At 39.2% G+C, this 16,549-nt stretch overlaps 2 protein-coding genes across 2 annotated transcripts; both read right to left on the bottom strand.

Annotated features, from left to right (window-relative positions):
• Positions 1-897: 897 nt before the first annotated feature.
• On the bottom strand, positions 898-8,924 carry LOC149104393 (adhesion G protein-coupled receptor L4-like). The gene is made up of 16 exons (XM_089272219.1): positions 8,840-8,924; positions 7,661-7,900; positions 7,229-7,336; positions 6,856-6,943; positions 6,365-6,455; positions 6,244-6,296; positions 5,501-5,627; positions 5,269-5,372; positions 4,726-4,828; positions 3,846-3,996; positions 3,664-3,745; positions 3,442-3,508; positions 2,979-3,061; positions 2,540-2,660; positions 2,271-2,312; positions 898-1,452 (listed from the first exon to the last, which is right to left on the bottom strand). Exons 1-16 carry the CDS (start codon positions 8,922-8,924, stop codon positions 1,282-1,284), a joined length of 1,716 nt encoding a protein of 571 aa, XP_089128345.1. The 3' UTR covers positions 898-1,281.
• LOC149104392 (uncharacterized) lies at positions 8,735-13,412 on the bottom strand. Its single transcript, XM_089272133.1, has 3 exons — positions 13,019-13,412; positions 11,258-11,287; positions 8,735-10,835 (listed from the first exon to the last, which is right to left on the bottom strand). The coding sequence occupies exons 1-3, from the start codon at positions 13,083-13,085 to the stop codon at positions 10,138-10,140; spliced, it is 795 nt and encodes a 264-aa protein (XP_089128259.1). The 5' UTR covers positions 13,086-13,412; the 3' UTR covers positions 8,735-10,137.
• Between the last annotated feature and the right edge of the window lie 3,137 nt (positions 13,413-16,549).

Here is a 16,549-nt window from a genome sequence, read left to right as displayed (position 1 = left end):
CAGCAAAACTGTTGGCGATGAACAGCATCATCTATATTATATAAACAGAATTCGGGGAATAAGTGCTGTTTGAAATATTACGACCAGCATTTAATGATGAATGTAAAATAACTTAACACGAAACAAAATGCATATGATATGGAGGAAACCAAGAACTGACAAAAGTGTTTTCTTGTGGTGAAATTTTTAACACAATGAACATGTTGTGGTCAGCTTATTTGCTTGGTTATCAAATTAAGTCGAGATATTGAAAATCATATCAAACAAAGAAATGTGTTTCGGGGGAGGACGTTTCTCTCGCTTGACGTCCTAGGGTTCCTTTGTTGTTTAAAAACATGATAATGATAATCATACTTATTCGACATCGAGCTGAAATCCAGTTGTGGGAATAATTCGCGACATGCTCTTGCTATAGTGACTCACGTTAAGCGACGGTTGTACAGACTGCATGGGTAAATAATCAAACGGGTAATTCAGTTTTAAGGTGACAACAACTATCGAATAAACATAATAGACGTTCGTAATAAACGGAGTCTTATCCATTTAATTCAAGAAATAAGACAAGCCGTCGCGAGGGCACTATTTGTAGATATTTCAAAAGGATTTTAGCTAAAGGTAAAGGTAAAGGCGACATAGAAGTAGATCAACAGACACAATTAAAAGCTACTAGCATTAAGCAAAACCTAACGGAGAACACCCGGTCGGAGGTTTTAATACGAGAGAGAAGCAAGGCCAATTCAATGGAAAATGGTATTGCGACATTATTCCACACGGTGTGATTCTCTAAATAATAAAAAAAAGCTTGAATGTTAACGTAGCAACCACGGACGCCTGTCTTGCTTTTGGCTCTGTTGAAAACTCATTGATGTTACGAACTAAACACACGAGACGCCATGGTAATTTGTCACAAATTCTTGCTTTTTTAATAACCATCGTACTTTGAGTACTTTACAAGATTACGTCATGCATGACAGACTAAGATGCATACATGATGGTAGACATTACTTGCAGTGTAGCTAACAACGACAAATCCTCAGAAACCATAACAAATTATTTGTCTTAGAGGTGATAGTAAATCTATAGTTGCCAGCCACGTAATTATTTAATCAGTTAATCAATGCCTCGTAGCTTCAAAGCTGACAACCCTCTGAAATATCTTTAACACAATAAAAATTACTTCTGGACGTTTGAACTCGCTTAACGCTTGGTAAATCTGATTCTTAAAATGACTTTAGGATAGTAGAGAAGCAGGTAACGTACAAATAAAGTTTTAATCTATCGCTACTTCAGTTCAAATATACTGTCGGGATGGAGCTTGCTGTTGTTGTCGCATGGCTTCACCTCAATTTTTCTCACAACGCCGACATCGCATCGTGACTTTTCCTTGGCAGGTTTTCCATTGTTTGCAGCTGGAAAAATCGCATTTATCTTTCTTTTGAACCGCTCTCTAATCTGAAGATAAAGTACAATAGAAGATTTAAGAGAAAAGAAGAAGAAGAAGAAGACGACGAAGAAGAAGAAGAAGAAGAAGAAGAAGAAGAAGAAGAAGAAGAAGAAGACGAAGAAGAAGAAGAAGAAGACGAAGAAGAAGAAGAAGAAGAAGAAGAAGAAGTAAAATATGAAACGGCAAGTCTGATCTGCGACTGATGAGTGGAATATTTATTCCAAATTAAAACATAGCTGAACCACTTTGCCACTCCCCCACCCGTCCCATCTCAAATGAAACAAACACAGGGCAATTCACAGACCATCTCCGAAATTCTGACCAATCAAATTACAGATGGCAATGTAAGTAAAAATGTGTGATAATTTTCATATGACGCCATCAGATTCTAAAAAAAAGAACTCCCCACCCCGAGTTTTTAAATTACTTGCCTAGACAACATCCGAAATGTAGATTTTCTCACAAGTTATGGCTTTCTTATTTTTTAAAAAAATTCAGTTCTTTACACCACACGGCATCAAGAAGACCGCGAGAAGGCTGTCACATGCGTTGAAAAGAATATTTAATGCTTCATTAAGATGAAGTGACCTCCATATTTGTACCATCGATTCGAGGAGCACAAATATATGGAGTATTCATACTAAGCTCTATAAATTTGAGTGAAATTTTGTGACGGATAATTTGACGATAAAATATCTCAAAGACCTAAGACTTGGATCGGAGAAGTTAATTACGTATTAATCTTCTATAACATTTCAAACCTTTTTCGTGGCGCGACAATGAAAATCAGCAATTGATTCACTAATTGTTATTAGGCTGCTCTTACCTGGTTGCTTCTCACACAGTGTAGGAGAAAAATCAAGAATCCCTGTAAAAACGAATTATAGAAAACAATTGAAACGTGCCTTGCTATGTAAAACATAAATATAAAATATTAATATAAAGGTACAAAATATTTTCTTAGGTTGCTTGCCTTTTTTCATCGTTACTATCTTAATAGAAAATAGCGTTAAAGTATGATAAAATTCTGTAACGTTCACAATAACTTATGTCTGAAACAACATATATTAGAAGTTGTCAAAATAAAATAAAAACCTGAATGGAGTTGAGAATTGTAAAAATATAGACAAAAGCTGAGTGCAATGGTGCCAGAAGACCAAACAACCACGTGATCCCCAGCAGGGGAATAAACACCACGCATGCTTTGATACTAAGCCTGCAAGATAAGAAACAACAGTTTTGGGAAAAGGTCAATAAAAGGCAATATTACACATAGCTTGTGTGAAGAGTGTGACACAAGGTATATCTACATCTCGTCGGCACCATTTCACTGAGATAAACTCTACATGTTTTTATTCTTTGGCCACGAGATAAAATCTGGGGCGAGTAGTCATCTCGCAGTTTGTTGTGGAACCGCCATTTAAATGGACAATATGGCTTCTCGTCTTGCCTTCCAATTATGGTTCCACACGTGACTGCGTGATGAGTTTGGCTCCAGATTTTTCTTTCCGTTCTCAAATTAGCGAATTCCTACCGTATTTGCTCAATATGATTTTCTCTTGATAGTTGCATTGTGGTCATTTCCTTGATGACTTTCGCGAGTAACAGCAAGTTAAGCTTGAGAATAAACAAACAAACAAACAAACAATTGGAAATGTCCTTAATGCTTCTTATAAAACAACCTCTGGTTTATTCTGAATGAAACTTCAATACATGTACTTTGTTTAATGAGGCAAATATCTTTGTATCGGATATTTCCTGATGTAATTTTGTCTTGACTGGGCGGAATGTTCTCATGCATACCAATGCAGTTTAATAGCGAAGGCGTAAACACAAAAAGGTGAAGTGCTATATCAAGTAGAGTAGTATTGCAGTACAGTATATTACAAAAAAAATATACGAGGGGGAACTGTGTCTTTGTTAGGCAAATTCAAATCCATCCGAAAACCTTAGCATTGAAATCAAAATATTACTCTCAGGATAGGCTTTCTACTTACAACTTCGATCAACGCTACAAATGCGACGAATATGGAGATCAGATGGTTATCTGAAGACATCCAGCAGCTAACAGGCAGACGAAAAAAGAAATATAAAGTGAACAACCGCAAAAATGCTACAAACAGTTACCTTAAAATGGCGAACTGAGGATTGATTCATGAAATTGAGTGAAAGACAGGAAAAGAGCGGAAATAATCACGAAAACGTAGATAAATTCTTACTATTTGCCACTGACAAAAGTCTGGATTCCACCTTTTCCCGCAGCAATGCTCAGCGAAATGGCGACCATGAGAGCAGGGAAACCTGCAGTGAAACAGGGAGATGTCTCTAGAATATACAGCGAGAACTAATTGCAGCTGGTGTTCCCAACAATAATGGCAAATGAAAATCGTACACAACGTACCCCATGACGATACATGATAGATGGTCATCTTGTTGTTGATGTTGTAAACTTTGACAACATACAAGTAAAGGTAGATTCCCTCGACGAGCATCCAACAGAAAGCTGCCATCAGAAAATACTGAATAAGGGCCGCTACTGCGACACAGACAGCCTGTAAAGCAGAAAATGCATTTGTAATTAAGTTCTCACTTCCCCAGAAAAGTTTTCCTTCTCCCCCCATTTAAGCTACACGGCCGTCTTCTCATACATGTAGATCGCAGTCGGGTTTTCCATGTTTTGTAGGGAACTCTGAGGTGTCTTTCATGATTTTTCTCTGAGCATCAGTCGCAATATATTTTGCATTAGTGGAATCTAAAAGAATGTTTAACGGGATTCATAAAAAAATATGAAATATATAACAGCAAAGCTTATTTCCTGTCAGTTGTGGATGTACTATTTAAACGAGCTACGTAATGGTTTGCGCGTCTCGAAAAGTTTGACCTAAATTTTTTAAGTTCTTTGTTTGTAATTCGTGTAAATCTACTCCATCCTTAACCACCCTTGTTCCTTTATGGTTTGTTGTGGTCTCATTTGTGGTTTTCTATCTTAGTAAAGTACTATTTTCAGGTTTCCTCCAGTCTATATAGAGGTAATTTTTTTCGTGGTCAAAATAACTCAAAATGCCGTGACTAAGCTCCTTTGACCATTTTGACTGTGTGAGATAGGGTTAAAATTAAGGTGAGGTGCAAGAAGGAACCTCTAGTAGTAGAGCTTCACGAGTGTGTCTCATTTATGGAACACTTGCATGGGATTCCCAGCTAGAGTCCCTTGATTACGTTACAACGAAAGGTGATGATTACTTAATGTGGAGGTTCTCATTGAACCTCGAGAGGTCTCTTACCTCGTTATCTGTGGCATCAATACCGGCAAAGAAGATTATTTGTCCAGACCCGAGAGACCCAGCAAGACTCATTCTTACTTGAGATAGAGGCTGATGAACATCGCTGTCCAAAGTCATAGTCATGCAACAAAATATAAGGACTGATAATAACAAAACAAAAACACTACCAAAGACACACACTCGACACCTTAACTATGGAACTCTTGTGAGGCGAGTCTATAATAATCTATACCTGAAAGCTTACAGAAAGGGGAGGAGGGATGGCGCAGTGGTGAGAGCGCTCGACTCCCACCAATGTGGCCCGGGTTTGATTCCGGTCTGATGCCATGCGCGGGTTGAGTTTATTGTTGGTTCTCTCCTTACTCCGAGGGTTTTTCTCAGGGTACTCCGTTTTTCCTCCCTTCTCAAAACTCAACATTCCGAATTCCAATTCGACCAGGATAGAGCGCTCGCATGAAAACCAGCTAAGGCTGATGTGGCTTCCTCTCTAATCATTATAATAATTTATTTTGCTGATTTTATTAAAAGACTAAGCTTACTTACGTGAATAGAAGATAAGTAATAACGGTGAGAATTACTCCAGTGACAGAGAGAGTTAATCCCGAGTATGTGAGAATCTCCAATACCTTATCGTCTGTTTTTGTTACCTGTTTCACAGATTGGCGGCAGAAAAAAAAGAATACAGTTTAAACGTTAATAATTTGACATCAGCATGATCACACATAGAAAAATAACATAATTGTGAAAACGTCCTAGTAATTTCTATAAATATTACCTTAAAGTCATCCCCATAGTCGAATAAAACAGCGAAGTGAGTCATATGATTACAGCTGCATTCTGTTTGTCCTGAGCTGCTCTTTAAACTCACAACATGACATCCTTTCCCTGACCACACGTCTGAACTGAAACGGAATAATTTCTTCTTTGAAACAGAGGACATGTATAGAACAGTTTTTTAACTGCTCTGTCCCTGATTAGGTCAGAGAATAAAGTCAATCGACTGTAAATTGGCTGCTGAGCCCGCGTTGATATACCTCCTTCTGACGCAATTACTTCAGAGTAGAAACTCCTCAAGATTACCAAAACGAAAAGCAGCATGTAGTAATTGTCTATAAAGTACAGTAGAATTGAGTAATAGTCGACTCTTTCTACGGGTTCACCGGCGCAATAAACTACGCGGGATGTTGCCGGCTAACGCCTAGCCTAACGGCTAGTGATTTACAAACTTTTCGGTAAAGGCACAGAAAGAGTGGTCTATTGCTTTTATGGAATAACTATAGAAAACGTTTGTCAAAGAGAGGAAAATCAAATTTTATTGTATTTGATCAAGTTTCTTATTCTCGTCAAAATTCCTGAGATGATGTTACAAACCTATCACACCGACTAAAAGAATTAAAGCACTGTACAATAGGTAAAAAGCACAGTACAATAAAATATAGGTCTGACAACTGTATTGCCCAAACAGAGCGCGCATAGTATTTCAGTTATTTTATAACATAAATAGAGTTGGAAGCTTACTTGTTTTTGCTCACGCCCCTCCAAAAAACACATTGTCTCTTTCCATTAAAGGCCTGAAAACAGATTTATTGATGTTTAAACCGAATAAAAACAGACAAACCAAATTTGACCTTTTTGTTACCTTGAGGTTTCTGAACTTTAGAATGACGTTTTGCTTCAACTGTTGCGGCTTGGGATACATTGTAGCGGCCATTATCACTGTGTTGATTCGCCTAAATAGAATGTGGATAAACGAATAAGCTTAGTTGCTGCTAGGGCTTGGTACTGCTGAAAAGCCGGAACTCTCGCCGTTCCTACTAAACCTATTGAGTTGTCTTGCCTAAGAACACAACGCTATGTCCCCAGCCCGGACCGCTCGACTCGGAGACGAGCGCTTTAACCATGTGCCCTGCACCGCGCCTCCCACACACTTTGAAATAAAGAGTCAGTAAACCTTGGGGCCGTTTAATTGGGAAAGTAAGTAAATACCCTGGAAATGCAAAATTCATTTTCCCCATCATACAAATCCCAGCTGCGACGTGCATTATCAGACAAAAGGACCTGTATTGAAAAACAGCGAACGCAATAACAAAAATTATTTTGCAATGTCGAATCCAGGTTTCGTTAAATTACCTGATGTTTTCACTTTCATCTTTGTTGAGGTGATTTGTTATAAGTAGTTCATGGAGATCCTTGTATAAGATACCAACTAGCAACGACCCTAGATTGAACTCAGATTGGATTAGATTCCTAGACTATAGTTATGACTTGTCATGACTCAGTATATGAATGGTATTTATAGGTTCAATTATCTAGCACTTGATCAGAGTAGGAGCAAGCCATATGGCTAATAATATGTCAATATGGTACAATATGTCATAGTGAGAACAAAAGTCGATTGTGGTTTATCAATCAAAACATAGTCTGTATTTTAGAATGAGAGAACATGATTAGATACATTTAAAAATTAGTGTAATTTTGAAACACACATTTTGTTTACACATACCATTGTTGTCGAAATTTAGTGACGGAACTTTGATGGTGTTTTGTCTTCTTTTTTTCTGGAGTTGAAAATCGCTCGCGTTTTGGCGGAAAACTCGATGAATACGCAGAACTGTGGAGCGAGAAGAAAAGAAAATGGAAATTCCATCCATTAAGTGGTTGTACAACTTGTTATAATACAGCGGACAATTTCTACCGGGCGTGATGTTATCGAACGAGAATAATACGCACTACTTATATATGTTAGTTTGACTACGTAACACTTCCGACAGTGAAGTTGTACCAACCCTAGTATACGACATAATAACACTTAAATGGAGGAGTAACCTGAGAGAATTTTAAAATTATTTTTTTAGAAAAATCTATGGCTTTCATGGAACATTTTGTTGCACGACTCAAACACACTGCAAAAGCAGGCTACATAGTTTCTACTCACAAAGCTTGCTGTTAGTATTATTTATGTCAGGCTTTGATGTACTGAGGTGGTAAAAGCCATAGCGTTTGACAAATTCCTCAAAGGCAACTGCCGCCTGAAAGATAAGTTCCCTTCGTAGTCCGTTTCCTGCTGTTGCAGCCAGTTGCTCTTCATGGTTGCCAATTATATTTTTGTATTGCTTGGTGAAGTTTTCGAACAAGCTGCTGACCTTCTGCAAATACGCAAGCACATTATGGCATTCTTTTTAATTGGTTCATATTGTCAGAGAGCTACGTACAGTTAATAAGGGTATCTAGACTGAGTGAAATCCAATTCGGTCTGTAATCATGGGAGTGACTAACATCGGACTACCGCTGAAGACCGCGTTGCAGTGAGAATTACCATAGCAACAGCAATCACAGTGAGTAATCACAGTGTGATTACAGAGATTACCCAGTGAGATAACAGACATAACTGGGCGGCATGAAGCCTCGTTATCAGTTTATCAAAACTGACAAGATTTGATGAGCACAGTCATCAGCTACACCTCATGATTATACGTCATACCTCAAAATGCAGTTGAGTGTGTTTTGGCCAAAATGCACATGGGCAAGAATTGTAAGTACATCTGTCGAAGGAGTGCGTGCAAAATGGCGCATAATGTTAATTACAAGCATAACGTACACTGGCAAATGACACTGTCCAGTTAAAGCATGACGTACACTGCCATATTTGGGCTAAAATAGGGCTTGTTAATAACCAATTAGATTTGTGAATTTTGTTAGAGTTTTCATTAATAATATTGAATAATTATTACATAGAGGTACGTCTTTTTTCAGGGAGTTTGATTAATATTAAGGTAGTAAACAAAGCGGATACCTGTAAGGAAGTATCTTGTCTGAAATCAGTTTTGTTCAATTTGGAAATGAATTGCCTTGTCTAGGATAAAGAAAGTAAAAGTTATCTTCATGATGTGTCAAAGTTGATTACATTTACAAACAAGGTAGAAGGTATATAGATATCATCGGCCTTCAAACGGCTAATTACACGCAAAGACGAAACTTTGAGTAATATATTTTCTTACATCTAACATCTTACATCTTACATCTTACAGTAGTTCTAAAGGTAATTTTTCGCAGTTAATTTTAAAACCTAGCTGATGTACTGCACACTATGCATAATTAAATAGCGTCTTCACACTTTGGAGAAGTTGACTAACAGCAGACAAAGAGCCAATTTCTACTAACAGCCTCACAATGCTTACTAGTTCTTCTGGTGATATCATGGGCGATGTTGTTGGTAACAGTGGTAACGGTGATGTTGTCTTTTTCAATAATGATGTCGCTGTTTCTTTGTTTAGCATTGTTGTCGCTGTGAGCGTTGTTAATGGATTCCACACAGATAGTGATGATGATGACGATAACGACAACATCAATGATGTTGATGCAAATGATAATGACGGTGGGGATGAGGATTGCTTCAAGGGTAAAGATGCTGTGGCCACCGATGTTACAGCTGCCGAAGAAAACCGTGCTGATGCAAATGGAGATGATGCTACAGGTGGCGACAATGACGTTGACGCTGCCGCTACTGATATCGTCTCTAATGATAAACAAGGCAACGATGCCGCCGTTGCGGTTTCTGTACGTGAATGTAAAATTCCATTACCAAAATAAAACAGAACTAGATATAAACAATGCAGGTCAGCTCATTTCGAAACTAGCCGATTACTACTAGAGATTGAGACCATCGAAATGATATGGAAACGAGAGTTTGACGTGCCATGTGGGACGTGTAACATGTATAATCTGACAATGATTTCCTCTTGTAATCCAATCAGAAATCCTGAGCAACGTTAAAATTGCCGGTGCTGGTTAAAATATTTCCAACTTCAAAAGTATTCGAGCAATAAAACTCAAACTTTTTGACCCTCGTGAAACTAATTAGAATCAGTTGATACACAGGTTTAAATCCAGTGCGTCCATGTACAATTTTATTCAGTTAGAAATACGGTTTCCTTTCTAGCAATTGAGCAGACGACGGGGCTGGGGGTGGGGGCGGTGGTTCTAAGAATTTCAGACAGTTATGCAAACTCGGCGAGTCGAAGTCGAGGGTTAGCATAACTCGAGAATTCTCTAAAACCCCAAGTGTTAACAACGGTTTATGTAAACATGGAAAACGCACTAAGAAGCTAAAATGTCACAGCCGTGTTTACATACTCTCACAGGTATAAACACACCTATCGACCAATGAGAGCACGCGTGGTATCTCAGTTATTTTTGTAAATAGCAACCGATTAAGTTTTTTCCATGTATTGCTGTTGCTTTTATATACCAGAAGAATAAATATTGAAAGACTTGAATAGCTTCCACACAGTATTACCGTTAAATTTTTTTTCTTGAATATGGTCATGCCAACAAAACTATTGGTCACCTTGGCTTTTAAAATTAATAGGTAGAATAAGTTTGAGTTTCAATTGAATGTGGTAATTAAGTTCGTTAACATACACTAACTTTACAACTTATATTCTTACCTCTACCTGAAAGGTATTTCACGGCCTCGATCTGTTGTTCAGTCAAAGAGAAGTTATAGACCTGCATGGCGGTAATTCGCCCCTTAAATTTGACGGTATTTTGCCACCTTTTGAGGAATATCGCGCCCATTCTGACGGCCCTATATCCAGTAGCACGAGGCCTGCCATTGGCAAATTTTGTTTTCGCGGCTATTGTTCCATTTACCCACAGACTTACTTCATTCTTATTATGATCGTACGACGCTCCAACATAATGCCAATGATTTGATCCTAGTCTTTCTGATCGTATGTCTGGTGAGGACTTTCCTTTGAAATACGAGGCCAGCTTGGCGTTTCTAATAGCCATACCAAAAAACTTATCACTATTAGTTTTATTGTAATAAACGAAGAGAGGACCTGAAAAATTTGAGGACTTTGAGATATAAACCCAACATAACATTGTGATAGAGTGTCGGGCGTCCAAAGTTCCCGCATTGTTGGGAAATTCAATGTAGCTGTCTTCTGTTCCGTGGAACTGATAAGAGCCATTGGCCTTACCATCTGGTCCATCTGCTAGAGACACATTGTTACCAGGGTTACCCTGGGGTTGTCGACAATCTTTTTCCTTTGTTGCATACTGGTCGTTTAATGGATACATGGCTATGGGTTCTGGAACACTGAAGTCTTAAAGATTGAAAAGAAACTGACAAATTAAAAACACTTCTGATTGGTTTCAGGATGTTATATTAGTTACGGAAAACGTTAAGCTAAGCTATTGGCGACTAAGGCCTTGTTGACACTTGGTGCCCGATTACAGTGCTTAAGCACAATTCTCGCTGGGCACTAGTGTGAACACACCGCTTTACCAAGTACTCACACCAGAATTCGGAAACATTACCCTGCCTGGGTACAAGGTCTCGACCCTATACTCGGGAACTAAATGGTACTTGGGTACTTGGAGTACCAATGTCTGAACGCAGCACTAGTTTTTGTCGTTGCCCAGGCACCAGTGCTCGAGCACCAAGTGTGAAAGCAACCTGAGAGAAAAAAGAAAGAAAGAAAACAAACAAAGAAACAAACGAGGTCTCAAGCATGCTATGTCTTACCTCCATTTTGGCTCCCTAAACTTTCGATAACTATATGAGATGATAAAAAGGAGATAGAATGAGTGATCTTTTCTTTGCTGAACCACTATTACGAGAAAAAGAAAGACAAACAAACAAACAACAACAAAATAAACCCTCCAAACAATTTTTCGTGTATAATATTCCCCGGCAATATGTCAGACGAATCTTTTGTAGGCGTTTATCCGCTTAGGATATAAAAAAATAAGCTGTTATTCTATTCACCTCATTCTGTTCGTACTAAATTTACGTGCCAGACAGCTGTTGTGAACCTATTCTTGTTACTGTTTGTCTTCCATTGTTATTTCATGGTGTAGCTTCGCAACTACTTAAGTTTTTGGTTTCTGATCACGGCTAAAGATCGCTATGTGATGGGATTTCCCTGAAGTAAGCTAAAGCGAGTCTGAAGTTAGTATGCTCATCATATTTCATTATATTAACAGCTTGTATCAGTTCTGCCGATATTTAGCTGGATTTGAACAATAAGGATATCAAAACATTTACATATTTCCAAGGCGATAACTAGATATTATATTTATCTTTGTAATTTTAAAATGGAATAAATAAATAAAATGAAAAAAAAAAAAAATGATATTACATATTTCATCCTTTGAGAATACCAGAAAAACAGGAACTTCATTTCTGTTATATTTAACGTACGTATCATCTCACAGGATCTTGAAATAAACAATTGACTTCCAATATTTTACAAATTAGGTGTCTCGGCTGAGCTGTTATCAGGCACAGCCCTGATTTCCATAAAGTACCGTTCTTGTAATGCACACAAAAAAGGACATTTAAAAAATCGTTGCGACTAGTTAAGCAGTCGACCCCATTTGGTATACCCGCTCGATGTGAAACGTTTTTGCAGGAACATCTGTCACATCACAATGACACAACCCCAGTCAGGCTCCTACTATACTTCACTCTTATTGCTTGTTAACCCGCCACTAACGACAACGACACCTGTCATATAAAACGCTGATCATGACTTTAAATAGCTTTCTATAGTAATTTATATTATTCACCAGGCATTATTTCGTTAATTCAGTTTTTAATTTTTGCTCTTTTTGAAAAAGTCTGACCTCTTAAGCTGGTGGAAAACCGCGTGAGCTTTGTAACTCAAAGTATTTTGCCATTCAGCGAAAAGAAACCGCAAGTTAGCGAAGCAAGCAGAATCCCGCCTGTTATATTACTGGTATAACATGTCTCCCTTATAGCTTCCTTTCATCGAATGTTTACAGCACACAACTGGTAAAGAAATGTTCTCATATCTTAACTACTATACAGAACTAACCACAAAAGTCGATACCGAACTTCTCTCCGTATTATATTTGCATCATATTTGCTCTTTATGCGTTGTAAATAGTCATATCCCTGAACTACTTGCATCTTATTAAAGCTAACTTTGGTATAATTAAATTAATTGAGAAAACATTAATGGTTGATCAAAAACTAATTCGATAAAAAATACAGTGATATAATCATGAAAACCTGAACACGAACTTTAAAGTCTTTAAAGTCATTTTTAAACAAGATTGGCTCAAACAAAATTGATGAGTCGTAAGCCGAATTTAAGCCGAGTGGTAAATTGGCAGTTTCACCGGTTTCTTTCCAGCTTATAGACCTTACGACAACGAAAAAGAAAATGCAAACAAAACTGACGATAAGCAGACAGTGGATGTTGTGGGTTTCACAATGGTAATGCTATTATCAGCAATAAAAGATGAATTTCATACTCACAAACTGACAAGACGAATACAAAGAGCGTTCTGACCGCCATTAGCCTCAAATTATTTTTCAGGATCATTACTGACCAGCTTATAATTTAAGGCAAGATCTCCTCTTCGTGGTTGACCAAATTATGTCAGGTATGCTTTCTGAAACCAGCAATTTCACAAGCCACCCCAGCGATTGACTTCAGTCTGTCCGCTATGCGAAAGATGGTTGTTTTTAAAGTGCAGTGTAAGCATCATTTTAATAACCATAACTGGCCTGACAGATGATTGACATTTTATTCCACGGAGATGACTGGATTTAAAAGTTAATCAGTGAAAAGGAAAAAAAAAAAAAAAAAAAAGAAAAGAAAAACGTATGGAAGTTAGATGCTTTGCAATTAATGTAAATATCAATTTCTTACATGTACTAAAGTGGGTTATAATTATAATCATGTGTGATCCCTCATAGGCGAATGAAATTATGAATGAATAAATATTTGAATGAGCGAATGAATAAATGACTGACCAAAACGACAGTACACAAAATACTTAATGCATCTATGAGGACACTAATATTATATTTATTCAACTCATATCAGAATTTATCTAACGTCACTTTGTTTATTTATGGAGCGACAGTCTATATAAACTAACATCAAATAAGACGGTAGTGTCCCGTGTGTTCATTGTGACTGTTTAATTATTATGGGATATATTGTAGCTAGCATGTGGTCTCGAGATGTCAAACGATTAAAACACGTTGTTGTTATGAACCAAGTTGTTTAGTGTATTAGGACGAAGACACCACATTTGGCGACGAGGAAAACGGATATTTAACTTGCCAAACGGCTGCTGAAGTGGAAAAGCGTTTAAACGGTGGACAAAACTCGCACAGATGGCCGTTTGCTTGACCGGATTACCTGGATTGCCTGCGTTCGACGCTGTCGGTGAACCAGCTACCCTTGCATAACGATGGCTAACTTGGAAAGACGAATTTGAGCTCTATGTTACTGCCTCTGGAATCAGCGACCCTACACAAAAAAGAGCGCTACTACTTCACCTCGCTGGACCCAAAGTCCGAGATGTTTCCAATAATTCGATTCCTGCCGAAGCACGACGCGAAGCGAATGATTACGAAAAAAGCTATGGACTGCCTCTCGGAACACTTCAGGCTTTAAAAGAACGCTCCGATGGCCCGACAAACATTTTTAGCGGCTACTCCATTAGCTAGTGAAACCATCAACAATTTTATTACTCGCCTGGAAAAACTAGCAGAACATTGTGACGACGAGGGCGAAAGGGACAATCAGGTGAGAGATCGCGCCATTTATTTCCTGAAGGACAAAAATCTCAAGTCAAAGTGAGGAAACACTGACTCTCAGGAAACTCATTGAAATCGTTAGTCAGTACCATGGCCATAGTTATTCCATGACAACGAAGTTCTTTTTCTTATCCCCGAAAGTTAAGTAAACAGCTTGACCAGTGATCCAAAACAAGGGGGAAAATGTTGGTGATGCGATAAAGTAGGTCACTTCGCGACAGATTGCCGTCGCTCACGTGACCACAAGTGCGGAAAGTGTGGCCCAAAAGTATTTCAAGGGCAAGCTCAAAGGGTATCAGCTAAAACTCCACATTGATGAGAATCTTCAACCAGGCTCTCAGCCAGTGCGCAGAATTTCCCTTAGTAGAAGAGCTAAAGTCACTGAGAAGTTAGAAGAATTGCTCAAACTTGGTGTCATTGAAAAGTGAAGAGACCAACCAGCTGGGTGAATCCCTTAGTTGTACGTAGTTGAGAAATGGGGACATCAGAATATGTCTTGACATGAGGCAAGCAAATCAGGCCATTGTACGGGAGAAACACCCAGTTGCAACAGTTGAAGAGACACTTCAAGAGGTCTCCTATGCCAAAGTTTCTCCAAGCTGGATCTAAATATGGCTTTCCACAAAATTGAGTTACATCCAGACTTTAGGGACATTACAACATTTGCTGCGCCTGATGGTTTATACAGGTACAAGCGCTTACTCTTTGGCGTGAACATGGCCACGGAAAAATTCCAATAAATCGTGTGCACGTGGCAAGTAATTAAAGGCTGCCCAGGTGCATATAACCTCCATGATGACCTGCGAGTCGTTGGGGCAGAGTACGAAGAATACGCGATGAGAACTTAGACAGGGTCATGCGCAATCTGCTGGAGGAATCTGGCCTCACTCTGAACTATGATAAGTGTGACATTGGTGTTAGTAGCATGGTTTACATGGGTGATGTACTCTCTCGTGAAGGACTGAAAGTCTCTTGTGAGCGAGTGAAAGCTATCGTTGAAGCACCAACGCCCCCGAACCAGTCTGACGTTAGAAGTTTCCTCGGATCAGTTCAATTTTGTGCGAAGTTCATCGCAAACTTTGCAACCATATCAAGTCCATTGTGGGACCTAACCAGCAAATAATTATGTTAAGTGGCAGTGGGGTGCAGAAGACAGCAAAGCCTTTCAAGAAATCAAAGGCCTGCTAACCAGAGCACCAGTGATGGCCTACCACAGACAGGGTGCGACAACACGGCTCACAATCGATGCCTCTCCTGTTGGAGTTGGAGCGATCCCAGTGGAGCAAAAACAAGAAGACGGGACCTACAGGCCAATATATCACGCTAGCCGGAAGCTTACCAAAGTTGAAGGTACTACCAATTTGAAAGAGAAGCTCTAGCTGTCAGATGGGCTTGCGAGAAGTTTTACCAATACCTATACGGAATTAAATTCGAGATCCGTAATGACCACAAGCCGCTAGTCACAGTACTCAGTGCAAAGTCCAAAACTGTATCTACCCGGATAGAAAGGTGGCTCCTGTACTTGCAGCAATTCCAATACACCTTGACACACATACCAGGCAAAGATAATGCAGCAGACGTCCTCAACCGCCCGCCCGTTGGCTCAACTCAAGATAAGGACACCCGAGAAACTGAAGATTTTGCATATGCATGTGCAGCCGTGCCGGCCGCTTTACAGCCGAAGCAAGTTGAGACTGCCACAGCAAATGATCCAACTTTATAGACAGTGTGCAAAGCTGTGACGACCAGTGACTGAACCCAGTTGTCATGCACCATCTACAAAGCGCTTAAAGAAGAACTGTGGGTAGTAGGACAAGTAGTGATGAGAGGAACTGGCATTTTGATGCCTCAGAGCCTTTGGAAACCAACCATCATGTTGGCACACGAAGGCCATCTGGGCATGGTCCGTCCTAAAGCCAGGTTGCGAGAGAAAGTGTCTTGGCCGCAAAAGGACAAGCAAGTGGAGGATGCCATACGTTCGTGCCATCCCTATCAGCTTGTAGGACCAAGAGCAAAATCAGAACCTGTGAGGTCAAGCAGTCCGCTTGATGGGTCCTGGCGGGAGATTTCAGTTGATCTTCTTGAGATCTCATATGGTGAACGCCTCATATGGTGAACACCTCATATGGTGAACACCTCTCTTCGACTATTATTCTCGTTGGCTAGAGGCCATTCTCCTGAGGAAGACGGATGCTCAACACGTGATAAAGAGTATGGAAGCTATTTTCAGAACAC

The sequence above is a fragment of the Orbicella faveolata genome, unplaced genomic scaffold (assembly GCF_042242905.1).
Source record: "Orbicella faveolata isolate gen_17 unplaced genomic scaffold, um_ofav_v1 contig_34, whole genome shotgun sequence".
In the NCBI taxonomy this organism is placed as follows: Eukaryota; Metazoa; Cnidaria; class Anthozoa; order Scleractinia; family Merulinidae; genus Orbicella; species Orbicella faveolata.
The sequence above is the reverse complement of the archived record's forward strand: the minus strand, read 5'-3'. Positions and strand labels throughout refer to the sequence as shown.